At 39.8% G+C, this 27,946-nt stretch overlaps 1 protein-coding gene across 6 annotated transcripts in view; it reads right to left on the bottom strand.

Annotated features, from left to right (window-relative positions):
* Positions 1 to 27,946, bottom strand: part of PRORP (protein only RNase P catalytic subunit) — a 53,691-nt gene that overhangs the window by 22,190 nt on the left and 3,555 nt on the right. For 5 of the 6 annotated variants that reach the window (XM_074824615.1, XM_074824614.1, XM_074824616.1 and 2 more), the window contains exons 3-5: positions 26,981 to 27,028; positions 20,287 to 20,419; positions 6,118 to 6,225 (exon numbers count right to left, since the gene is read on the bottom strand). In XM_074824615.1, the coding sequence (XP_074680716.1) occupies positions 6,118 to 6,225; positions 20,287 to 20,419; positions 26,981 to 27,028 (289 nt within the window). Of the gene's footprint in view, positions 1 to 3,050; positions 3,929 to 6,117; positions 6,226 to 20,286; positions 20,420 to 26,980; positions 27,029 to 27,946 lie in introns of those variants that run through there. The other variant, XM_074824617.1, reaches the window with a different exon arrangement.

Here is a 27,946-nt window from a genome sequence, read left to right as displayed (position 1 = left end):
CTTGAAGACAGAAAAATTACATGAAAACCTGAGCATATTAGTACGTGTATTTGTCAACTATATATGCATGCACAGGTGTTAATTTCTTCGTGTGTTTCATGGCCTCAAGATAATTTTTGGTAAGCGGGACTCAGAAGAGAGAGTTTTACTTACTATTTTCCCCAAATACTATAAGCTCCAATATTTCCCCCCCCCCTTTTTTCATAATAGAGGATTTATAGGCATAAGAGAAGAGATTTCAAAGCAACAAAATTACGCTTCAAAATTGATTTCAGTTTCTAACCCAAGAGAACGATGGGTGCCCTGTTTTGTTTTTTGGGTTTTTTTCCCCCCCTCTTTTTTAACTTCAACCTCATTTGAAGAGTTATTATTTTTGTCTTGATATTTGTCCCTATATTTGGAAAATGAGCCTTGAAAATGTGAATAAAGTGCATAAGAGTGAAGTGAATAAAATTCTGAGCTGAATTTACAAAGCATAAGTCATCAAGGATCTTCAATTCTGTGGCCACAGTTGGGCTTTTTTCAAAAATTTAACAAGACCATTCACCATTTTCCTGTAGACTAGTATCCTACACCCTGGTTTTCTTTCCTATCCTGATGAAACTCCCAGTTTTCTCTTGAAGGCTGCAAGCTCTCTCTACTCACTGTTTGCCATACTGCTAAAGCAAGCATGGAGTCCAGGAATAACTACTACAGAACCACTAGAATAACTAAAACGATAATATTAGTTTTAAACTTTGAATTTCCTTGATAAATATTATTTTTAAAATATTTAACATATGGAAAACTAAAATGCAATAATCTGTTCACACATGATTACTATGCTACTTGCGACCACCAATTCATTTAGTCAAAGAGCCCTTCTCCAATTCAGAGCAGCCTCCACTGAGCAAGTCTGCTGCTTTTCCCCTGGAAGAAACAAGAAATAGCTGCAAGGCATGTCTTGTTCTCTCCACCTGTCACAGAGCACCCCCAACTACAGCAGTCACAGCCTGGCTTTTTGTGGCAGCCTGTGAGGTGCAGGAGGGCAGATCTGGTGGCTTTGCTGGCAGGAGCTGACTGCTGCTGCAGGCGGGAGGTGTGGTAGTGATGGCATGCCAGCCGTTGCCACCAGACTGGGATGGGAGGGGAACAGCAAGGATCTGGCTTCGTCAGCTGTTTTACAGGCCTACTGCAATTTACATGGGAATTATATGAACTTATGTAGTCCATTTATAGAAATGCTGATTAAGTTCGGGGCAACCACTTTGAACTATCCGCCAAGAACTAAAACTACTCCTTTGTGTATTGTCAGCCTGAAGGAACTCAATCTGGAACTATTTTACCAATCTTTTAGATGTCTAAGTTTAATACAGAGATTAGAGAGGGTAAAGTTAGGGCAGAGCTGACCCCAACTGCCAAACTGTTTGAAGAAGGGAATTGTGAGTTAGCTTTGATCCAACACACATTTTCACTTATGTCTAACAACAGCTGGGTACAGCTGAAAAAGGAGCTGGCTGCATACCTCATTTACCATATACCAATCTCAATGTAAATTAGAAATAGCTAAGTACTCTTTGAATTGTGCTTTCTGACCGGGCTCCCTCACCCGCCTCTTGCCCCCAACCCCAGACCTTCACGGTCTAGGGGTAGCTGGAGCACAGCTCAGCATAGTCCCATAGCTCATCATAGTTCCTTCACTCCCCTCCCGCAAGCAAAGCAAGATGCTCCAGAGCCTAGATATCCTGCTTGCACTTGGATTCCCCCTCACTTCCAAGGAATATTTCTACAGAAATTTGTGATAAACAGGAAAAAATACATTTAAGATTTATGTAACAGTTTGTGTTTAATAAGAGAACTGGACAATTAGCATGTGGAAATTCCCTCTCTTGACCTTTACAAGGTGAAAGGTGGGGGCACTATGGAGTTACAGCAGCAGAGGACAGGGAGTACCAAATGTCATTGTGCTGGCTAAGGATTTATGTAATTAGATACATCTGGAGGAAAGGATTAACTCAACATCATGATACAGTCTTAATCAACTTTGCTTAGTTGAACTGCAAGGATATCTCTGTTTATAAACTACCATGCTTGCAGTACAAAGAGTGACTGACCCATCAAGGCAAATATGCATCAGGTACAGTCTTAAACAGCAGCAGAATGTAAAAAAACCTGGAAAAAGACAAGACTGAATGATTTTAGACTTTATGGGAGTTTGTTTCTGTTGTCTGGATTATATAGCAAAAGTAATCTCCATTCTACAACATCTTTTAATTAGGAGTCAACTTTAGTGTCTATTTTAAAATGTTGCAGTAAGGAGGCAAAGGGTTGAAAAGAGGTGCTGGCTAATTGTCCAGTGTTGCTGCCTTACAGTCACTGTGCGTGCAGTGCCTTCAAATCAGATGATATCACTATTCCCTAGCCCTCAAAAATCTTTGTTCCCACCCTCACGCTACCTCCTCTTTTTGTCAGTAATTGATGCAGCCACATGGTGATTTGTACCAGGAAACAGATCTAGTATAAAATCAACCTGGGAAAAAAGGGATTGTAATTACAAACCGACAGTGTCATATACTAGAGAAACAGCCACAGAATATTCCTGTAAATCTGCCAAGTCAATAATATTCATGATGATCTGCTAAGTGCTGGCTGTGAGGACTGAATTTGCCTGGGGCTACTGGAAGTCACATATCTAGTTTTCCAGAATGTCAGAACACTTTGGGAATTAAATGAGTAAAAATCATTCCTTCAACTTCTGCTTTTTTTTCCTTCTTTTCTCATCCCTCAATGTACTCGTGTCTTGTCCACACAACCTTTCCCAAGATGCCTAAGAAATGCCTAAATGGAATTACAAATGTTAGGATGTTTGAAAAAAGAAAGGAATATTTTATTAATGTTTTCTTATTTTAATCATATGACTAAGAGTTAGTTAGAGCTGGTCTTCAGAAAAACAGTTACAGTTCTTAAAGCTAAATCACGAAGTGGAACGGTACTTTTTGCTAAATTTAAATAAAGACCAGAATGCATTTAAATTACCATATTATTGTCACATAAATCTTAGGCCTTCTGCTGTGTTTAACAATGCCCTTTATTTTTGCTATTCTCTCTAAATCACGTAAGGGACATGGTCCAAAAAACCTAACAATTTGCACACAGTAACGCTTACAGTGTTACAAATGGAGAGCAACAATCTCATTTTCTCTTCCAACGATGGCTGCATACTAACTATACATGGGAACAGAACAGTTTATAAAACAATATCCTGACTGGGTCTAACAGCTGCAGTAATGAACCCTTGAAAAGTTCTGACTCCCACCTGGAGACTTAAAATAATTTAGCTTTTTGACAAGTAAAACATGGGTTGGGTAGCTTTTAACACAGCTCCTTGGAAATACTGCTCCTTTATTATCTCTCAAGCCGAACAGAAGAGGTCACTAAAGAGTCACAGCATGCCCCTCTTCTTCAAAATGGGCCAGTCATGATGTCCTAGAGAGTCAGCTTGACCTCAGAGGCCTTCACTCTTAGCTTTTTCCATCCTTCGTGATCTGTCTCTAACTCCTCTTGCATTTATTTCTGCTCTCCATCCTCTCAGTTCTGCATTATGTTTCCCCATGTACACTGAGGAGTTTAACAAGACAGGCCATGAATGCCCCAGACCTGCCACTCCATATTTTCCATTCAGCTGCCTCTGGCGTGAGGATAGCAGCCTCCAAAAGAGTATGTTTTGTGGCAGAGTCAGCCCCCAAAGGACAGACTACAGCATTCAGAGAGGTCAGCATTTGCGGATGGGGGACTACTTGGCAGAAACACCAGTAACCAGGAAAGCAACGCATGCAGAGATTCCTGTGGCCTTCCTTTCCCTCATTTGGAAGAAAAGTTTGGAGACAGAAGAAAGGATTGCTCTGCTTCGCGGTTTTGGGTTTTTTTCTTTCTTTCTGTTTTTAGCAGTCTTGAAAAAGAGAGTGAGAAAACAAGAATACATGCTTCTTGTCATAAGTATCCAAAATAAGAACAAAGACACAGTCCTTTCCTGGCATGTTACAACACAGGAGTTCACAGTCACAAAGAAATAAAACAGGATTCGCTAGCATCTAGCACAATCTCACATTTAAACAATGTTTCCAGTTGGAAAAAACTGTAAGCTCAATAGTTAATACTGTAATGAAAACATCTATCATAAAAACATCTATGTGTATGAAAACATCTATCATAAAAAATAAAAGTATCTCAAAGAATAGAGAGGCTCAATACAGAAAAAAGTCTTTAGTAGTTCATGTGTCTAGAAGAGTATTTCTTTTGGGTAGTGAAGGAGCTATTTTGTTGTTTAGAGTGCAAATATACACTTCCCATGCCAAAAAAGGTACTACCCAGCCAGTGAATATCTACAGGTATAAGGCAGGAGTAATGGGCATGTCCATCCCATCTCATGTAATGACTCCATACTCTCAAAACCAGGATCCAGATAACAGGACCAGCAGAAGACTGGCTGGCAGAAGCTCCAATGATTAACATTTTTTTGTGTATGACAAAATGCAGTAATAATTAACAGCAACATAGCTTGTAGAACAAGTAAATTTTAGCTAAGAGAATTTTCTTCTGGAGGTAAGATGGGGTGAGCCCAAGTTACTGTTCTCTTGTGCAGAAGGAAAGGCAGATCTTCCTAAAAATCATCTTAATCTGTAAATACCTCGGATTCAAGAGAGATCTGACCTGTATATATATGGAACAATCTAAATGGAAAGTTGATGCCTCCATACAGTCCCTCTGGAGCTCCCTGGCATCATGGATCCTGAAGACCTTCCAATACAGCAGAAGCTAAAGAGAAACTCAAAGGCAGCTTATGCTGCTCAGCGTGCTAATACCTCCTAGTAAGATATCTGATCAAAAATCAGCAGTAATTACCCATCAAAAACAGGCTGGCTCTTTGCTCCATTGCCTCCAGCTTTTACAGACCATTCAGGATCCTGTTCAGAGTTCTCACAGTGGAACAGGCATGCACTGAGGAAGGACATTAGTTTCTCTTCCACCTCTTTGGCAGCACAGATCTGTCTTTCTAGATCTTGAAACATTGTGCCACTACATGGTGCCTGGGATTCTTCTCAGAAAATCAACACTTCCTCCCTGATCCCATCCAAACAACTTGTAAACTTCCTTTTCTATTTTCATAGTAAGGAAAGTACCCTCCTCGTGAGCCAGTATCTCATGAAACTTCACTGCTGTTCTCAAACACCTTTCAGCAAGTTTATCTAACCTCCCTAGCTCAGCTGCTTTTATCTACAATATATGAAAGCATATCCTGCTTCTTAAGAATAGTTTTAAACTAGTTCTTAGAACAAAAATGTATTTCTTGTAATTACTAGAAGTAAAATACTTCCTTTATTATCAAGCACATTTATAACTTAGTTTTAATTTCAAGAGCATGAAAATTTAAATTCTGGCTTTGGAATACGTGTGAGCAGCTACTTCGTTACTCCTAATTTAAAGTAAATATTTGATTGACAAAAAACAACCTTAAGCCATTTCTTAGTGAAATGCTAAAAGGGAGTACCAAGAATTCTCAAAAATAGGTATTGGTAAAAAAGCAGGATTACTCTTCTACAAACCACCAAGTGGACAGAACTGAAGCCAGTTTGAGCTGTCCTTGTAAGAACAGGACTCAACTGCTTAAAGCAATAGGAAGTGAAATAAAGGTTAAACTTGTACAGGGTGAGGTTTGAACTAAGTAAGAGGTTATTTTAAGAAGAACTCTTACCAGTGTAACTATATTAGACTAAATTTTCTATATGGTAGATTTACTCTGTTCCCCCAAACCCCTATTACTATGAAAACATACACACTCACACAGTGTATGTCCTAACAATGTTATTATCAATACCTTAGCTACAACTCTGAGCATTGCATACATGAGGAAATCTAGGTATGATTTTTTTAATGACTAATACACGCAAATATGTAAGAACCATCTTCCCACTGATCATTTTTAATTTGTGAAATCTAGATAACTCTTTTGAACTTCACTGTAGCACGTGCTACAAAAATGTTTGATCAGTTTCTCAAGAGGATAAGTAATAATGAGGCACTCATTGTTTTACAAACAGCATACACAAAACTCTTAATGAATATTTAACCAGCACTTACATTTTCACAATGCATCTTTCTGGGTTTTATGTGGGAAACATTGAGTCCATCAATAACAATATCAAATGGAAGTCGGTTTTCCACAAATGTTTGAAAGGCTTGAAATTCCTGAAATAAACAAACAAACAAATACAGGGGAATAATCTGTTGAGTTTAACAGAAAGAGATTTCATTCACTTTTTATTAAAAAAAGAAACAAAGCCTAAATCTCTCACTTTTCCTTTGTTGGCTACACTTCACATTTCACTTGCATATTTGCCAAAACAACCACACCAAAAAAAAAAAGAAAAACCCAAAAATCTTAACAAGACCAAAGTGTTACAGTGGATACTTCCAGTATAATTTTAAACTATATTAGAACTGAAAACCCAAACTTTACAGTCACCCAGATTTTCAAAATTATAATCCAAACTGTACACTTTTATAAAGATACATGCTACAGTCATTGTTATGCAACAGCTGCAAAACAAGCTGCAAAACAAGGCACTGTGACACTATTACCAACTCACAACATTTCCAAGTGTAAAATAAGCACCATACTTAGTTTCTCTGTAAGAATTCTGAAATCTCTGAATGCCAATCAATATTTAAGTAAACATTCATTTATGAACACAGCACTCCAATCATGAGAAATACACAGCTTTAAGGCTAGTGAAACAATGAACTTTCCTACTATGTCAGAAACATAATGCAGTGATTGAGCAAACCAACAGCATCCATTCAGTTTTTCCAAAGGAAGGAAAACCGCAATTGCTTTAGGCTTGAGACCCCATAGGAAGAGAACAAAATACAAAGCTTTAATAAAATCTTCAGGAATTTCTCCCTTGATTTTTGAGGAAAGATCTAGTGTTTTTAGCAGACACTTGCATAAGATTTCTACTTCCTGATTCTGACTGGTTTTAACAAGCACAGGAACCCTAAGCCATCCCGGTGGGCAGTGACCTGGCTTCACAAATGACCTTTCTAGTAACAAGTAAGACTTATTTATCAGTAACAGAGGTTTCACAGCCCACATCTATAAATGAACTTTCATAGGAACTCAAAACAATTGCAAATTTCATGCCTTCTGCTCAAAATTCAAGAAGCACTTTTCTAATCTTGCCTTCTCCCATGTAGCCATATGACAACATACAAGTCTAAATAAAAACCATCCCCTCAGCATCCAAACAAAAACCTATACAGCATATACAATTCTTCCTTGAGGAAAGGAATGAAAGAAAGAATTTATTTATCCAGAAAATACATTGCTGTCAGGCAGTAACAAATGATCACAAACTTCAAATGTAGTCGGAATGCTTATGACAAATTATTCTAGGAAAAGGGTTATTTGTATTAAGAGTACAAACCAACCAAGTGAGATAAGGATGCCTGTTAAAATTTCAGGCATAATTTCCAAGTGAGCAGAGGTGTACTGATCAAAAGCACACAGACAACACAGGGCTCAGTCTAGCACCACCAGAATCAATTGCCTTTTATGTGATCTTTCATTTCTCCATGGTTTAAATAAATGTTATTATTGAGAAAGTATAAAAAGCTGGGCAAGAAAACAATCACCTCAAACAAAAATTGTTGGCATTTGTGTCCCTCTGCCCCCCAGCTCCAATCTCAATGTATTTTACACAGATGAATAAATATTCTCATTGCCATCTGACATGGACACCAAGACACAGAAAGGAAGTCACTAGCAAAGGTGGTGGCAGGGAGGGGGAAGGGAAACAAATGCAACACCAAACAAGCTTATGCCATCCAGTAGACTTCCCCATGGTTCAAAATCAGATGAGTCATCACTGTAATATTGGATGGCTCTCTGAAATGTGGGAAAGATAAAAAGAAGGAAAACACATATAGACTGAATGAAGGTAAAATAGAAGAGCTTTGAGACAAAGATGAGTGAAAATGGAAAAGACAAAAGAAAGTGGAAGCAGATGAAAAACACATGGTAAACACCCCAACAAAGTGTTATTTTCCTACTGCCAACAACTGCCAATATTATTTGCAGTAACATGGTTACAGTCAAGTAGACATTTTTATAAAGTATAGTGTACACGTAATCTTGTCTTTAAGGGCTCAGTTCAATACAAACCAAATGCTTTGTGGAAAATTTTAAAGTGGTAATTTATTTCAAGTGACAATAGTTATAGAGCAGATCCTGAAGGGGTGGGTTTTCCCTGATGGGCAGAGTGCTTTGTTAAGGGAACACTACATTATGAATTGGGGGAGCAGCAGAGGAGTTTGGTGGGCCAGCACTCCCCTCTGCCTGCTCTGTGCTTGTCTCTGTCTCCTCTCCCAGCAGGGCAGATGGAGCAGGTGCTGCCAGGAAGGTCCTGCTGAGAGGCACCGGGATTGGCTCAGCACCTCTCAGAAGCAGCTCCTGGCTCTCTGGGAGCTGGGGAGATGCTGCAGCCTTTTCAGTGTCATTCCCTTAGTCACCCCACCCTTCCCTGCCATCTCCTCCTGTCCATGTCTTCTACTGCGTTCTCAACAGATGCCTGACTGTGCCCCTGTAGCCTCCCAGATCTGCTCAATTGTTTTGCCTTACTACCAGTAAACTGCAATATAGGGAAAGTTTGCTGGCTCAGGAGACTCTTATCCACACAGGGAGATGAGGAGTTAATGCCAGAATAAGCGCAGAAGACAAATGGCCAAGTTTAATTTATGTCACCAAATACAGAAGACCAGTGAAAAGGCTTAGACAGACTAAAAATCCCTAAGGATCGGTTCATTTTCTCCTCACCATCCATATTTCCCCAGCAACATACAAGAGTGGTCCTTTCCTTTTCCAGAAAAAAAATACATAAAGAAAAACAGAAAAATTCCAGGTTTCCCTGAGACAGTTTTTGAGTTGCCATATTTCCCATTCTCTCCAGATAAGGGAAGGAAAAGGGCAAAGCCTGTGAATAAGCAGCAGGCTAAGTCATCCAGATGCAGCATGAAGCGTTATTCAAACATACACAGACTTACACCGTAAGAGTATATTGGGTCTGGCTGAGATGGAGTTAATTTTCCCCATAGCAGCCCTCATAGTGCTGTGCTGTGTATTGGTAGCTAGAAAGGTGTTGATAAAAAAAACCCAGTGTTTTGGCTACTGTTGAGCAGCGCTTGCACAGCATCAAGGCTGTGTCTCCAACATCCCCCTTCACTGGTAGGCTGGGGGTGGGCGAGATCTTGGAAGGGGACATAGCCAGGCCAGCTGACCCAAACTGACCAAAGGGATATTCCATACCATAAAACATCAGCTCAGCAATAAAAGCTAAGAGCAGGGGGAGAGGGGGGGGGCATTTGTTACTATGACGTTTGTCTTCTGGAGCAACCGCTTTGCGTACTGAAGCCCTACTTCCTGGAAGTGGCTGCACATCGCCTGCTGATGGGAAGTAGAGAATAAATCTTTTGTTTTCCTTTGCTTTTGCACATGGCCTTTGCTTTTGCTTTATTAAGCTGCCTTTATCTTGACCCATGAGGTTTTTCTGTCTTATTTTCTCCTTCCCCACCGGTTCTGCTGAGGGGGAGTGATAGAGCGGCTTGGTGGGCACCTGGCATCCGGCCAAGGCCAAGCCACCACGAAGAGAGAAAGCAGACAATTTGAATGATGCTGATCTTTCAGAGATTGGGATTTGTCTGGATTTTACACAGATCTTACAGCCACAGTAATAAAGAGATGATTCACCCACAATTCTCTAAAGATATTTCCCTCACTAGCCAACTGGAAGAAGAAATTGAAGATCATCTTTATAAGCAATAAATGCACAGCTGCAGCTAGGGTACAGCTGATCAAGAGAAGCCAAACACAGTAATCATCAATGAAGTACAACAATGACATGAAGGTTCCTTTAGGCAAAAAGAAGCGAGCTATTCAGATAGGCTCCCCTTCCAAATGGAGAATGCAACGCGTAATCTACATACACTCCTGCGCATGCTGCAGGAACGTCTACATGGAAATGTCCTGCTGAACATGACAAGGGGCACTTCTGACAAATCCCTTCAACATGTCAACTAGTAGCAAAACATATCTCTCTCTCTCTCTCCCCTGCCCACCTCCCCCCCCAGGTAAGAGCACCAAAACAAACACAGCAAACCTTATACTGATTTCTAACTTGTTCTGACCGGATTCATCTCACAAAGTTTCCAAGGGAAAGTCCATTCTCCCAGCCTTGGAAATGCTACTCAAACTAATTTCAACAGAGTAGGCAACTGAAGGGACAAAACTTCAAAAATACATTCAGCACTGCTTATTGACATGATCCTCTTAATGCTCGGGAGCCACAGAAAAGTGTTGCAATACAGCAAGGCTGTTACCTCACTGCAAGACTTCCCACAGCAGCCCGTTCATCACGTGAATGTATCTCCCTGCAGCAGGAACACGCGCAAGGCAGCAGGATGCTCATGGGAAGCTCCAGTGATATCCTGTTTCACACCACGTACAATAGAAGAGGGAATTTTAAAAAATCCACCTGATTTCACTCGTTTCCTAGCTGGGAAAATAGGGAAATGCCAACTCTGCAACTGTTTGAAATGATTCACTGCACCTTCTACTACGAAAACTTACCTTTGCAAATGGACACCAAGCTGACTAAATCAATTTGGAACATAGCAAACCAATGATGGAATTTATCTTGAGGGAAGAATGAAAGATATTTAAGATAATTTTTTGTTTAACCACTAGTATGTGGGTGGCTCAAATCCATTCAAATCTCAGCAAAAGCACAAACTTGCATTTTTTTTGGTACTCCACACCAGCTGGATGACTCATGCACTATTTCACCATCATTTTATACTGGTATGAACTGGTGCTGCCACAGAAAGAGGTGTTTCTACCTTTTCCCTTCCCTCAGCCATTCACTCCTAGCCTTGCCCCCTCCTCTATGTGTATAAACACATTTTTTGGCACAAGGAGAAAGACTGAAAGACTGAAGTGGATGAAGAACTGAGCCACCATGAACTAAGCCAGTTAACAGTCTTTAGCCCGCACCAGTCCCCCTGTTCCGGTCAGAGCACAGAGGTTTGTCCTGACATGAAAATTCAGCTAGGATATGGAATAGGAATGAGACTGGTAGCAAGTGAGACTACTGAGATCACCTTTTCCCATAGGTAGCACTGACTATGCTAACTTACTGGATTGTGAAACTACAACATTTAATGAGATTTCTCTCTCACCTGGGGTGTTGCAGCAAAACAAGAGATAAAGGTTGGTTTTAAAAAACAGAAGTACAGCAATTACTGTTTGAAAAAGAAAGAAAGAAAGAAATTTGGCTTTGCTATCATAAACATTAATTTAAAAAATAATTTTAAAAAAAGCATGACATCAGACTTCAGAGGTCTGGCTTACACAGTCAATAGTATTTGAAATAGCAGTAGTAATAAATCTCAAAATAGGACTTTTTTGTAAGAGTATTAATACTATTTCAACTTCTGTAAATACATTTATAAACAGAAATATATGGTTTTTTCCAATACCAGTGCACACACAGACTACAAGCCTCAAAAGCACAACAAAAATGAGGGGAGGAATTAATTATTAGTATTTACAGATTCACTATGTTAAATATGATAACATAGAAATAAACATCGTAACTGAAGACAAAACAAATAAAACATAGCTAAACAAGAATGCCCTTTGATAAGATCAATGAGAGTAATTCAATTCACTATTTTGAAATAATTTTAATGTCTATAACAGATCCAAGGGTATGACAGGTTTCAGATCACAGAAAGGTTAGATCACTGGAGCGTTTTTCTCCTCAAGTCTAAATATGAAATAAGTTGGTGACTAGAAATAAAATGGTATGCTCAAATTCTTCAACAATCCAAAATGTCTACTGATCTAAATGCCAAAATCCGAAGTAATATAACATACAAAGGAGACAGATGAGCAAATCCACAGAGGACTTTTGAATACAAGAAAGGTTATTATGTTCATGCCAACACATGGAATTTGAAATAAAAGAAAAAAAAAAAGGAAAAAAACCTCCACTACTAAAATCACTGCAGGAAAGGCTGCAGTGCTGTCACTTCTTCTAAACAATAAATTTTATGCTCACTCATCAGGAATGACAGAGAGATACTAAAGTCAAATTAAAAAGTATAAACCTACAGTATTCAACATACACTGTTTCCAGAAGCATTCACAATAATTTAAGCTTTGTACAACAGAAAAAGCAGCGCTTCCTCTCTCCATATGAAATGGCAGCACACTCATGAGCAAGGAAAGGGCAAATTCTAATTAACAGAATATTATACTGCACTTAATTATTATGTAACTCTACCCTAAGCATCAAACAGGGTGTTTTTCAATACTGTAAGAGCAGCTTTTAGAGAAGTGAAAACATTCACTTTTTAACAGTCTCATAAAATACAAAGTGATGGGGGTTGCTTTGTTTTCAGCAATGTTTCTTGGTATCAGAAGAAAGACACAGGAATGAGCATGAGAGTGTGAGAAATAAAATTCAGCTGTCAAACTGAAATCCAGCCAATTTTTTTAAAGGCGCCTTGTTGGAGCACCCTTACATCTGTTTGTTGCTATGCCTGAAGGGTTTAAACATTTCCCGCAGTTTCAAGGCTTGGAAATCCCCTTCAAACCCTTATGAGCAGGAAGGCTTTTCTCAGTATTGTGTATGGTATCACTACATACTCTGGATTGCACACAGTTTGTTTGCTCACTGTTATATGCTTCTACAGTTAACAAATAATCCAGGAGTCACGAACTCCTGTGGCTGTAGCCTTCAGAGATACCATCACAAACAGGAAGGTACTCACAGGCACACTGACAAGATGTACTCTGGGTTGCCTGTTTGTAGTCCAATGTCAACAGCAGGCAGCATTGTCGCGGGACTTGTTCCTGCCTGCCTATGTCAGACAGCAGAGGGTCAGTCACAAGGCTAATGCAAAACTTGGACCTCAACAATCCAGGCAGTCTGAAACGTCCTTCCTGAGCACACTTAACATGGAGGGAGGAACAGCAAGTTTGTGTTCCTGTCCTCAGTGGAAAAACGCCCTCATTTTTACAAGGCTGCCATCATAAGTACAAGAGTATGGAAATGAACCATACCAAGCTTTCCTTTAAAACAAACAAAACCTTGCAAAGGCAGAAATATTTTGAATTACAGTGCTTTCAAAATTAAAAACACTATATTGGAACCTTTTCATCTCACGGCAAAGCACCTCACAGAATGCTAAACCAGGAAAAGATTGACTTCAACACTTAAATACAATGTAATGAGCATTATAGAAAGACAGAGAAATAACATAAAAGCAATGCATCATGAACTTCACAGAAAAGACAGCATCCCAAGTAAGTGAGGCAGGCCAGCACTTAATTACAGTCAGTCCATAATATCCATGTGGAAAAATGCCACATGAATATCAGCCAGCCAGATGTACCTGCATGCTGCTTTCTCTGCTATGCTGGTACAAATGTCTGAAGCAAATCTGAACAAGGAACTGATCTAGCTGAAAAAACACCCAGAAAAAACCAAAACATTATTTTGTCATCTAGGTCTGTGCCCTGCTTACCATTTGTTTCCTGCCACGCTTGCAGAGGCCAAAGGAGGCAGGAACGAACAGCTGGCAGGGTAGTAAGGCTAGTTATGCTAGTTTAAAAATCACACTGCCACCAAATGCTTATGCTAACTAATATTTGCTACCTCAAGAGAAACAGCAACTGTTCTGGGGAACTGAACGGCACCACATGTTCTACCCTTATTTTAATATTTCTAGATACAATGCAGAGAATTATAAACCTATGCACCCAGCATCTGTACACTGTAATATGGTTGAACCAAACACTAAAAATTGTGCAAACCCTCTGCAATAATATGATCTGGTAGAGCTCAATTTGCAAGAGTGTCTCTAAAAATTCTTTCCTGGTGTCAATGAAAAAGTAGGTAAAATAGAACCAGGTGGCATTAATAAGATTTTCAAAAAACTTGACACAAGACTGCGTAACAAGCTACTAAAACAATGAACTAGTTATATCATTAAAAAAGAGGCAGAAAAGAAAAAACAAAGGATCATGCTAAAAAATTAGCAGCAGAACTTAGCAATATTCAGAAACAGCAAACACTTTAAAAAAGGATGGTAGTATATGCAGTCTGCATTATGAAAATATGTCTCAAGATCCTTCTTAGTGGAATGTATGAGCTGCAAGTAAAGGACTGTGTGCCCAAGAGGTTCCTGATAAAATAATCTCCTTAAAAATCAGCTACTCAGGTAATTCAGATTAGTTTAAATCTTTAGTTAAAAGTTGTTCTGACTTCACGTTTATGGTCCTGTCTGCTTCTGTGATTCGCTAACAAACAGGAAAAAAATTACTTTATCAAGGTATGCCATTCCTAAACCTTGGTGAAATTCTTCAATTTCTTCTAATTCTATTTCTTCTTAAACATTCTAGCTAATGTAAGGAAGATACAGATCTGAGAAAAATCACTGCATCAGCAAACCATGTTTGTATTTTGCTTAACAAGATCTTCAGATGATATACAGTGGAAGTAAGTTAAGGTTAGCAACTGTATTTTAACCAAGCAACTGGGGCTCAAAAAACCAAAAGATTAGAACCAGATTTTTCATACTTGATTGCGCTAACTAAAACATAAACAATGTATCATGTTAGGAGAATTTCCAAATACAGAGGTGACAAATTAGTTAAAAAAGACTGTGGAGAACAATGAAACAGGTTTAGACAGTGGACTGGAAGAAAAGAACATTCTTGTGTTGCAGGGTGGCCTAATTTTGCTGCATAACCATTTGACGGCAAAGGAGGCCAAGTGACCTGAACAAAATCCCAACTCATTCCTTGCTATATGAATTGAGAAAGGAGGACTGTGGACCACCCCAGAAGATATGACCCACCCCCAAGAAAGATTCTCTAGCACTGAAGTAATTGAGGGAAAGAAGTATGTGTTGAATTTATAATGTTTTCATCTAGATCTATTTCTTGCTGCTAAGGAAGCAGCTAAGTCTTTTATCCTTCTGCCAAATGACTCTCTGTGCTTCTGTTTGCTTCCATTATCAGGAGCCTCTGGGGTAAGGGAAGATGCAATAGAAACCTTAGAAAAATTCGAACTGCCTTTGTCTCTTACCACCCATTTCCCATTCAGTCTCCCCTCTTCCCCTCCTTTCCTTCCTCCCAGAAGTTCCCTCCCCTCCAGCAGATCATACCACAAGAGTGTAACATTTCACTCAGCCCCACTCAGAAAAGCTCTCCTCTATCCTTGTGGATATTATAAGATTTAGCAGAAAACCTGGCTCTCAAGGCAATGCAGGATTCTACCCTACTGAATACTAACCCTATCCTGACTGAGTCCAGCAGCCCATATTTAGCAGAGATCTGGAAAAAAAAAAAAAAAAAAAGAAGCAGTTTAACCCCTTCTGCAAATGTTGTCTCATCTTTGTAGGTTTCCCTAAACCTATGACTGCACATCTTCATGATCCAGGAGTCTTCAGGCTTGATATCAGTCTATTTAATTGCAATGCTAACCCTAGCCTTATCTACAAGCTAATGACCATATCCTTCCCATAACTAAAAATCAGCCACAAGGCAACAATGGACTTAGTCATCAGTCTGCTATTCTGCAAAACCTGTAGACTTAAACTGTCAGCACTGGCCATCCTATAACCAAACAACAGCTATAAGCAAGTTTTTTGATCAGTGCTGTTGCAGACTAGATAACACATTTGTCCTTACTGATGCCACCTCTAATTCAATGCTCTGGCCTAACCACAGCCATATTAAGCAAGTGCTTCAAGTATTTTAATGGTTCAAGTATTTTAACTCCCAAATATCAACTCTTACCCTATCCATAGCTCAACACCAACATGTACCCAAAAGGCTACCATTAAGCCCTTCATCTCCACCACCGTTAGCTCTCACTCAATCCTAATGAACTTGTAAGACTCCAACAATAACTCAAGTTCTCCAGCACCTGCTGTCCAAAACACTAATCCCCAAACACCACCTTTCAGGACTTTCTAGATTCAGCAATAACAGGTTCTTCCATTCTTGCCATCCTGAAACCCCAGCCTACTTACAAAATTAGTCATAACTTGGTCATCTAAGCCAGCCTCAGCATTCATCCTACTCTTGGGCCTCCTAGAGGAGAGGAAGGAAGGAAGGGGGGGAGGAGGAAGCAAAGCAAAAAAGAAGAAAAAAAAAACCCAAGCTCAGAAATCTTTAACATCTTGAAGCCTAGGGTTAGCCCTAATCCTAACCCTAACTACAACTCAGCACCCCTACATCCCTCTCCAGAACTAACAGAAAGCTTTCAAACCATGCTGGCACCAGCATGGTTCTTGCAGAAACTAGCTCTGAATCCAAGTGCTGTCATTTTAAATTGAAACCTAGAAAAGTAACCCACCCTGCCACAGAACTGACAAGAGGACTTCCAGCGATTCCCACCTGAGAAGAGACTACAGGAACTGTTCCTGACCAAAACAGCCCCCATCCTAGTGCAAGGGGCTTTGCAGCATTCGGCAACACACCAAATTTTTGCGCTCCTACTGTAGGGCACAAACTTATCTGGGAATCTGATCCCTTTGCTGCAACATGGCACATATCTGGGAGGGAAGGGGGCACATGAACCCACAGGAAAAATTCCACCCAGCCTTCTCCTTCCTTCCACATTCCCTCCCCTCAGAAATGTCTTTGCTCCCTGGCAGTGACAGGGAGGAGCTAACATATATGGGAATAGAGGTAGAGGAGGTAAACAGCACACACAGCCTGGGCTGTGGCACACACTGTGCACACAGTATCAGCTGTTTGCTGGGAAGGGGTTTTCTCTTCTTCAGCCCCTCATCTTCTCAGGAGACGCAACAGGGCTAACTGAATTAACTAACCTTCCCTTGCTCCCTGAGCTCAGGCAAAGAAGCCATAACATCCAGGTGCAAGATGGACAGCCATAATCACCTAGGCATCTCAGGGCAGCTAAGGGTATCTCACCTTGGAAAGAGCTCAAGTGCTGGCAACTTAGCTGACTTTGACCACAAGTTGAGAATCAATAAAGCAGGTAGAAGATGAGATCACACTGGAAGTTGGGAGTGAAGGCTCTGCCAGACAGGCTTAGAACAGGACTGACATATACCATACAGGGCTTTGGGGTAAATCATGGAGTTGGGAAACATGCACATGTGGAAGGAGAGCCAAAGCATTATAGAAAAGAAAAGGCATCAATCTAAAAGTTGAAGCTTTATTTTCAAGGCACTTTGCAAACAGGGCAACCTCATTCAGTTGCAGAAATAACACTGAGATGAATGGGTCACTTCCTCTTTCCCCTCCAGTCTCTTATATTCTAGAAGAATATGTAAACCTCCTTTACACACTTAGCCCAGATCTAGCATGGGGACTTTACATACCCACAAACCCATCTCTTTTTGCCTTCTTGACAGCACATACATCTCCCATGTGCTTCTTTCCCCCTTTCAGGTTTTCCAGGGGTATGAAGTAGCCATGAAGGGAATGAAATTACTGCATTTGCGTATTTGAGAGAAACACCTGGGAGCAGCTGCAACATGAAAGTCATCACAGTGAAAGCTGATTCTGCCTCTCAGTATACCAATTATATCATCTCAGGCTCAGTGGCATAGGTTCCAATTAAATGCAGCCAGAGTAAACAGGCATCCGGCTGAAAACATCATACAGACATTGGTACAAAAGGTGACAGTCTTGTTACAATTCTTTTCTTTCTAAGGCAGCCTGCAAGGTTGCAGCTCGCTATATTAGATCATCATATGACATCCTAATAGACCTTTCAGTAGTTGTGCATAAAGATCTGGATCAATGTATATTTTTGATGTGTAACAGGTATTTCCTTATCACGGACAGTTTTATAGTTCATGCAAGCCATCTTCTCAACATATTTCTAAATAGCGTTCACTACCAATCTGATGTACAAACTTGTTTGATTTTCTTTCCTAAAACTAATTACAAAAAAGATTTTTTTTTTTTAAAATCACAGTGCAACAGACTACTTTTGTGGGATCCTCAACAAACCAAGTATTTGCTCCTAATTTTCTACTCTGATCGTTGCAAAAGTAAGACAAAAGACTGTTCCTCAGGGGAAAAAAAAAAGATTCCAAATGCATTACACATTTGATTTGAAACATTGTTGGAAAAAAAAATGTTCAGAACTCAAAACAACTCACACTGTTTCCCTAAATAATAGTTCAATTGCAAGAAACACAGATGCACTAAAGAAAACTAGTTAGGAGAAAAGAAGGAATAGAAAGCTAAAATGTTTTCTATTTGAATTGCGGCTACTACAAAAAAGTGACTGACTGGAAAATGGAAACCACCCTCTCAGATGTACTTGCTTACATCCTATTTTCAGCCTCTTCACCTAGTTTCCCCTCTGGAAAACCCTGGCTGCAGGAGAAGTCACACAGTCTGGCATACCTAAAATAAGCAGCATATTTTCATCACCACACGTCTGCTTTCACAGCACAAAGGCAACTAAAAAGTCCCAAGTGTATTTCTGGAAACCTCTGACACATCACAACACTGTTTTGCCTCTACCCCCACATCCATGCTCAAAATTCACGGAGGGAGCAGACTTTAAGCTGTACAGCCAACACACCGAGTTGATCTCCATTCAGCCCCCTGGGGACCGCCTGCCAAAAGGGAACTGGAACAAGGTCAACTTGAAACTAGCAAGTGGGTGGCCCCAGAGTGGTAAATGATGGAATTTCAGCTATCACATGGGCTAACAAAATCTACTGACATCAAAACTTAAAACAGTGTATTCATTCTTTGTTTCATTAGATTGCATTCATTTGATCAATCAGGTTCTCAAACTGAGAAACAGCATTTCCACTACTGCTCAGCTTGGGCATGAATGTCTTGTTACCCAGAACTCCCTTCCTAAATCTCCCTGCCTTCAAATGGTACTGCTAATCTAGCCCTGTGTACTTGACAAATTTGAAATTTTCAAGCCGTCACTCACCACAGGGAACAGAAATGAAACTTCACAGACTAGACAGTTTTAAGGAATTAAAAGTTTTGTTCTTGTTGCTTTCTTTAATAAATGAAACTTAACCATAATTTTCACAAAGGCTTTTAGAGAGCAGATAAAGTTAGTTGTACAGTGTGCAATAAAACACATCCTTTTGTTAATCTTACAATATTATAGAACACCACTACCCAATAAATACTTAAAATTATTGCTACGTTTTTAAGAATAATTTTACTCCCCTGTACAATTCACAGCTAGATCAGCTAAAAGTCCTGAATTGAGGAGAAAATCTGTGTGGAAATTAGATGTCTGAACAATAGGCTCCATGTACTACAAGCACTCCAACACTAACTGTCTCAAGTTTCTGTAACTATTACACATGCGCAAGGTCTGTGTCTGCAGAAAGCCTGAAGAATTAAACCTGGTGTCCTCTTCCATAACTTCAGAACTGGTGCAGAACTGAGGTGCCAGCTGCAGCAAAATAACATGATACTCATAAAGGTAAAGCAAACCAACCCAGAGATGTGGCGTGGGCTCCATCTAGTGACGCGCAGCTCCGGTCCCTATGGCGGTTGCTCAACCACTGATCTCCACAAAATGGGTAAGAAAACAGAACTGCAATATATTACAGTGTCTGGCAATTATACCCTCTCATATGTTTACAATGACCTTTGAAAAAGCTTGATACTCCTGATGTATACTATAATTATAAACATGAAAGTGTACCTTTAAAATTGAGAGGTAGTTGGTTGGTAGGTGGGTTGTGAAAGCTGACTCGGTTCTTTATTGTTTCTGGCAAACAGCTGCCTGACCGAAAAATCAAATACTCAGCACATAAATGTAAGCTTCAGATATGATACTGAACTTAAGAAACACTAGGATGTCTACTTTGCAAGCACAAAATACTAGATGTCTTATTTTGTTCTAGTTACTGAGTTTTATTCCATATTTAAAATTTATCTTTTAAAGGATTAAAAAATTTCCATACTCTTACATTTTTTAATGAAAAAAAAATTACATTTTAATTATTTCAATATCCACTAACAGCTGACTGAAAATATTTAGATCCATTTTATAAACACAACTGGAAAAGATACATAGGATACTTCAGTATCTAATGGCCTATTAATGTTTAAAGCAAAGAAAAAAAGATTTGTGGTATTCTCAAAGTACCTGAACATTTATTGTATTATTACCCTCCTAGACAATGAACCTGACAGCATGCAAGACCTACCTGTGGGCTTGTCTTTCTAAAAGGGTCAGTTCCATGTATCACATCCCTTATTATTTTTTCTCTGAGATTATTATACTCCTCTTCGGTGAGGTCACTATCCTCCAACTGATGGTTGCAAACTGGGCACTGTCCACTGTAATAATAGCAAAACAAGAAAACAAAAGGATAAAGTCTTTTAAGTAAGAAATATCTAAAATTTTAGTATCTTATTGAGTGTTTGTGTATAAGCACAATTCTTTACAAGAACTCCAACGCAGTACAATCATCAGAAAATTAGTTGTACTCTTTCCGGGATGCATCCAAAACCTACTAAAGTCACTAGAAATATTTTTATGTGATTTAGTGGGATCAGGATCAAAGCTTTAACTCTAGAGACATTTGAGGATTTAGGACTATAACTCTGCCTGAGAGCAGGGGAAAAAAAAAAGAGTAGTATTTAAATATTCAGCAGCATTTACTTAGGCCCTGAGAGATCAGAGTTCAGTTCTCAACATTTCCACAAATTTCCCCATCTCTGATACTACACAGGAAGGTCACCATGGATACATACAGCCCAGATCTCAATGTGGGAAGGTGATGCAGTTGCAGCGGCCTGGCCAGAACATACCAAGTTGAAGCTAGCAGGCAGGCCACAGAGCCTTGGTCTAGCTATAAATCCATTCCAAAGTGTTACAAGAAAATGCACCAGTGAAATGCTCCACTACTGTGCTACTGATCGCTCCTACAAAAAAGCTAAGCGATCTGTGCCTGGTTTATCAAGGTTTAGAATAACCAAACCTGCCACAGGTATAGGAATAACTCTGCCTAAAAGAAAAAAAAAAAAAAAAAAGGAAGAAAGAAAAGGTAACACAAATCTACTGTATGGTTGGAAAACTAAATAATGAGCAAGACTGCCTTCTTTGTGCCACTTGTCTTTTGCTATCAGACTTCCCCTTATTTCTAGGCTAAGACTGTTTGATCGGATCTCTCCAAGGTGGTCAAAGTGAACACACTGAGAGCAATGTGACTAAAACAGAAAGACTGTTTGCTTTGAAAGCCCTCAGCAATATTAAGTCACACTGCCACTGCATGTCTGTATGATGCCCAGTTCCACCAGAAATTTTCCAATATCAGCCTGACTGCACCCAAACAGAAAGCAGCTTTACATTCCTATGTCCTGGCAACTAATCACTACTTGTTTCTTTATTGCTAAGAAACTTTTGTTCCTGCTCTGTAGCACAGTTTAAATATCATCTCATGGATCTAGGAGTGTGGACTGCTGCAAATGAAAGAGCTCTGCAGCTACAGTCAACCAATGCCATCATTTAGTGTTCATTTCCCAGAGCCAGAAACACCACTCCATCATGCACAGCTGTGTCAGTGATTGCATGACTGCACAGAATCACAGACAACATCCTTGTCTCTAAATTGGAAAGACATGGGTTTGATGGATGGGCCACTTGGTGAATAAGGAATTGGCTGGATGGTCACACTCAAAGAGTTGCGGTCAACAGCTCGATGTCCGACTGGAGAGCAGTGACAAGTGGCGTTCCTCAGGGGTCGGTGTTGGGACCGGCACTGTTTAACATCTTTGTTGGAGACACAGACAGTGGGACTGAGTGCACCCTCTGCAAGTTTGCCGATGACACCAAGCTGTGTGGTGTGGTCGACACGCTGGAGGAAGGGATGTGACATCCAGAGGGACCTGGACAGGCTGGACGGGTGGGCCCGTGCAAACGTCGTGAAGTTCAACAAGGCCAAGTGCAAGGTCCTGCACATGGGTCGCGGCAATCCCAAGCACAGATACAGGCTGAGTGATGAGTGGACTGAGATCAGCCCAGCGGAGAAGGACTTGCAGGTATTAGTGGATGGAAAACTGACTATGAGCCAGCAGTGTGCGCTCACAGCCCAGAAAGCCAACCGTGTCCTGGGCTGCATCAAGAGAAGTGTGGCCAGCAGGTCGAGGGAGGGGATTCTCCCCCTCTACTCCACTCTTGTGAGACCTACCTGGAGTACTGTGTCCAACTCTGGGGTCTCCAACATAAGAAGGACATGGACCTGCTTGAACAGGTCCAGAGGAGCCCACGAAGATGATCAGGGGGCTGGAGCACCTCCCCTATGGGGACAGGTTGAGAGTTGGGATTGTTCAGCCTGGAGAAGAGAAGGCTCCGGGGAGACCTTATAGCAGCCTTCCAGTACTTAAAGGGGGCCTACAGGAAAGATGGGGAGGGACTCTTCATTAGGGAGTGTAGGGATAGGATGAGGGGTAATGATTTTAAACTGAAAGAGGGTAGATTTAGATTAGATAGAGGAAGAAATTCTCTACTGTGACAGGTTGCCCAGAGAAGCTGTGGCTGCCCCCTCCCTGGAAGTGTTCAAGGCCAGGTTGGACGGGGCTTTGAGCACCCTGGTCTAGTGGAAGGTGTCCCTGGACAAGGCAGGGGGCTTGGAACTAGATGATCTTTAAGGTCCCTTCCAACCCAAACCATTCTATCATTCTATGATTCTATGCAGCCCTGGGACAGTTTCCCTTATCATTCACATCATCCACTTCTCAATACTCTTAAGTTTCCCTGTTGCAGGGCTAGCAGCTGTGATAACTATTGCATTTCTCCAAATCCCAAATCATACATTGGTTTGTCTCCAACACACACAAGAACTCTCCACTGATCTGTCCATGTGTGTTCTTAATACCATAAGACCAAAGAGATTGAAAATCCATCGTAAAAGAAAAGATTAAAGAATAGAACCGTAGGTGATGTGAAAAAACGGATCTCATACTCTTTAGTTTCCTTAATAAGAATGCTAGCATGTCATAGCAGATCCTGAAAAATTTTCCAGAACAGCACAATGAGGCAGTGCTACAGAGAACACGCAGATCCATGCCAGTCAAAAGGCACAACTTTTTGTCTAACCAACCTAGTGCTGCAAAAACTCCCCAGAACTGGGAAAGGCCATCAAAACAAACCACAACCATGAGAACCATGTTAACTGCTATGAGTTGGTTTTTGTTCCTACAGCCTGCTAGCACAGCACACACATAATTCCAAGATGCAAAACAAGACAGGCCTAACTTCCATGGCCACCTCTGGATTGTTGTATGATTCCCCAGAACTCTCTCTTGAGAGAAAGAACAAACATATTTTTTAATATCTAGCCTCTTCTGCTGTTTCATGTCCCACAGCCAAAACCTCTGGCCTAACACATAGTCTGAAGGAAAACAAACTCGAACTGTCATCACTTCCATGTCCCATTTGTTCATTATTTTCTTTCCTAGTTGTCTCTCCCGTTAGCCCCTATAAACTAAACACATAATCAACACAATGCACAACTCTGTACACAGGTCAAAACTATATGTCATGCTTCGCTACCATGAACCTCTGGGTCCACCAAAAAACCAGCATGTAAGGTGGGGTAACAGTGGAAGACTGAGACAAAACAACCTGCATCTCTGTGCTTGAACTGTGAACTACATTAACCTTTTTAAGTTTTGCAGATAAACTTTTTAAAGACAAACCAATGAGCTACAAATATACATAGACTTCATGGGTACACTTCTTGACTTGCATCTCTGATTGTGGGTTAAACCCAGAAATTTTTCTGAGATTAACTCTTAAATAACTACGTGAAAAATGAAAAAGAAACAGTCAGATAGGACCTTAACATACACTAAGGAAATTCACAGTCAGTCACATCTGTTCTCAAGCACTTCTGCCAAGAATATTAGACATGAGATCCAGCTTGCATCTTTGTCACCAGACTGGACACTCCAGCCATGGTACCAAGAAAATAAGCAGAATTTAGTAGCTTCTCCAACAGGCAATAAAATGACAATCTGAATGGGTCTTTAGTTCCTTCTGGCTGATGAACAATGACTTTTTTCACCGCTTGCTCCCACTTCAGCTTCTCTTATATGCAGGATATGTTGTTGATGTTTCCCATTTTTCCTTTCTATCATGCTCTGTTCAGAAGCCTATGTTCAGACAGCTGGGCATAGTTTGAACTTAAGGAGTAACCATTCTTCTCTAAATCCATCCAAATATCTTATTTTCACAAGCATAATCTCAGAACTGAACCGTAGGATTTGAGCTTTAAGTGTTAAAATGGAATGAGTTATTCTCCCCTGGCTGTCTCCACAGAGATATCCTCAAGATGTCAAAGCTAAATCCTTGTAATTTCATAAAACCACGGCAATCAGAAATGTTAAATTCTCCCAACAACTGATGTCTAATATACATTAATGCACATACCATAAATCAAGACTGCATTAACTGCAATGCTGACAGTGCATTTACTTAATCAAAAAAAGTTATGCATGGAATTCCAACAATGGACATTCATGGCTGCATTGCAAACAATATGCTCTGGTTGCTCAACCCACTGTGGCCACTGCAGGCTTAGCCTACGTATTAATATAAGCAACGAGACTGGCTGCTTGCATAGCTAAAAAGTTACCATTAAATACATCTAATTGCATTAAGGAACTCCATGGTTTGGCCACAGAGAAGAAAGGCATAATGAACTGTTCCGAGGCTATTTCAAAATCATTAAGCCTAAAGTTTAAGGACCTGTCCCGTAGTTAACTTGGATCCTTCTGCAACTACCGCTTTCAGGTTACTTGAAAAAAACAAACCTCCCCATACCCCAACAAAGCAATCCACCCCAGCCATCTATCAACAACCAAAGCTCCTGAAGCCAGTTTCTTCTTCTGAATTCTCAATGTGGATTCCCAAGGGGAGTAGAGGCAAAACAGGCACAAGAAACATTCAGCATCTTGCAAGACTGGACCCTTAGTCTAACTGCCGCTTTTTCGCAACCATACCTTTAAAATCACCTTGCAATTTTTGTAACTTCTCATCAATAATTTTAGGATTTCATGCCAAGAAATTCCCAAACCTTTCACCTCTGTAGGATATATAGATGTTCTTACAGCTAACTGACCATTTAACTACTTTTTTAACATAGATTTGGAGTATCATGGCACCTATGTATCAAGCATGAAGTCAGACACGAGACCATAATTTGAAAGCAGGCTAAAAAGACTTGAGCTGCAGCTTTCTATAGCTGACCTTGGAAATCCAAAGCTTTTGTAATTTTCAAAGAAAGATGGTCAGCAAACTTCCAAGGTTTGTTTGCAGGGGGTTCAAACTTCTGACTATCACAGTTCAAAGAAACTAGGAGCTTAGTGCTAGAGGAAAAGAAAATATCCTCGGTATGACCATCTTAGATATAACTGCCAGCATTTAAACAAAATCAGAATAACCTATGAATAAGCTTATTAAATTGTCAAATGCAGTTTAGGAAAAGATAGTTCTTCTGGATTTTTTTAACTCAAGACTCATGTTTTAAGACATAAGTTAGGCTGTCTGCAGAGATGAGTCGAGTAACAATCACCATATGAGGTTCAGAGATACCTTAACGGCTTTGTCCTTTATGATTATGACCAAAAAAAAAAAACCCACAAAAAACCCCCAACAAAAGTGTTTTTGCTTTCTTAAATCCTAAGGACCTTTTCTGTCAGCAGCCACTTAATTTAAACACAACTCTTATATTCTTTTTATTTTCTTGAAACCATTTTAATTTTATTCAAATACTTATCTAAGTAGGCTACCTCAAACTTGTTTATTTCAAAATAAAGTGTTCACACAGTTATCACAAAATAACTGCCATTCAGCACCTTGTCACCACTTTGTTCAGATTCTTAATCTGTGATAAAATGTGAGGTGATCTAAGTTAGTTTAGCTCTCAAAAGTCTGTAACAGAGTTTACAGACAGTAAGATAACAAGATACCTCTTAAGCAAGACAATCAACTTTAGAATTTTAAAACTAAAGGCTGAAAAAGGTTGTCTAGAATTTGGTGAATTACCATAATACAGTATAGTAAGTAACACACACACACTCATACATAATAATAATAATCCATTTTACAGTGAACAATCCCTACTCTTAGGACAGTGAGTTACACTGTTCTTTCATGGGCTTCAGAAGCAGCAGACTCTACACATGCTTTTACTTCAGAGTATACAACACCATGCATTTTTATAAACCTCCAAAAAAACCCATAATCCATTGGAGACATTCTTACAATTAATACATTTATAGTTGCCAAATTGCTACAAAACCACATAACTAGGTTTCAAATAGAGTAACATTTAAAATAGGAATTTACAGACATTAAGAAAACCGTGCTGTAATAGAAACACATATCCAAATTATCCCCGTGAAAACCTAACATAAGAATCATTTTGTCTTCACTGAAAATTAGGTCAGGAGGCAGAACCCTTCCATCTGTACAAATTAACTGCAGTGTGTGAACAGTATGTTTTCAAGAAGGTATCCATTTACACACCAAAGCTGCTCTGTTAAATATCATATTAAACAACGGTATTATAAAGCCAACCAAAAATGTAAGTCTTTAATCCCTAAACAGTAAACAAATAAGCCAGCCAGTAAAATGGCAGCTTTTATTTTTCTCTGCTTTTTTCCGTCATGGCTCTGCTTAGCGTAACTCCTTTCCAAATGTGTATGTTGGGTCTTGTTTAATGCAAAAGAATGAGTTGGAAACTGGAGTTTGGGAAATCATAGGTATGCAACAAAGGTTCATACTCTCAAGGATTCTTACATAAGCAAAGTGATTTTTTATATTTATGAAAGAAGAGTTCAGATAGAATAATCAAGACAATACCTCACTTTTAAATAAAATATTGCATTTACCTGTCTTTAATGTTGGTCAGGTGTCCTCTCCAGTTCCCTCCTGGTATACTAATATGTAGAGGGAAAGATAAATAAAAACATTAGATTCTTATTTAACAATACCTGAATTGTAGATAATCAATAATTCTATTTTGGTCAACATTTAGAAATAAAAGACCAATCAATCACCTACGCTGCAAAGAAATCATACAAAGATTAATATATAATTTAGCAACGCCTGAAAATATTATATAAAGAACCATCATTTAACAACACGCAGAGAACTAACACCATCAACCTCCCCAGTTAATGTTGTCCCCGAACATTAAGAACCATACAAATAACCAGGCTGCACTGGCAATTTTTAAGTTGTTGTCCTACACGTTCATAAAGCACCTCAGAAACCAGATGGGAAAGCTGGAATCAAGATGCAGATGTCATCCTGAGAGATTAAGAAAGACATGTTCATACCACAATGCTGCACTGAGACTTTCTGACTCCACATCATTATCATCACCACTACTATGACAGCCACAATCATGCTGGTGTAAATATTTCTTTTTGCCCACAAGATCCAAAACAGAATAGGTTAAGAATAGGAGTACAGAATAGGAATACCCATGCCGACATGCAATTGAAGACACCTCTCCTTTTGTCCCTGTGTTTATTATCATAGGCTACACAATCACACATGCCACAGGCTTTGGAACAATCATCCTGCTCCCGCCCTCCTTTCCCATTTCTCATGATGATACATAGCAGTTCTTTAGTTTTCTTACAAAGACAACAGGCAACAGAAAATACTGTGATTCTTTGTTGCACACTCATATCTCTGTACTGGCTCTGGCTTTACTCACATTACTCTAAGTTAGTGCTGGTCTGCTCTTCAGAAAAATCATTTTTTAAAACTAACACCTATTCAGTTACACTCACAGAGCTCGCTTCCGTGCTTAGTGTACCATGGGTTTAATTTGTCAGCAAAAGTTA

Source organism: Strix aluco, chromosome 4, assembly GCF_031877795.1.
Source record: "Strix aluco isolate bStrAlu1 chromosome 4, bStrAlu1.hap1, whole genome shotgun sequence".
Taxonomy (NCBI): domain Eukaryota; kingdom Metazoa; phylum Chordata; class Aves; order Strigiformes; family Strigidae; genus Strix; species Strix aluco.
This window is presented reverse-complemented; position numbering and strand designations above follow the sequence as displayed.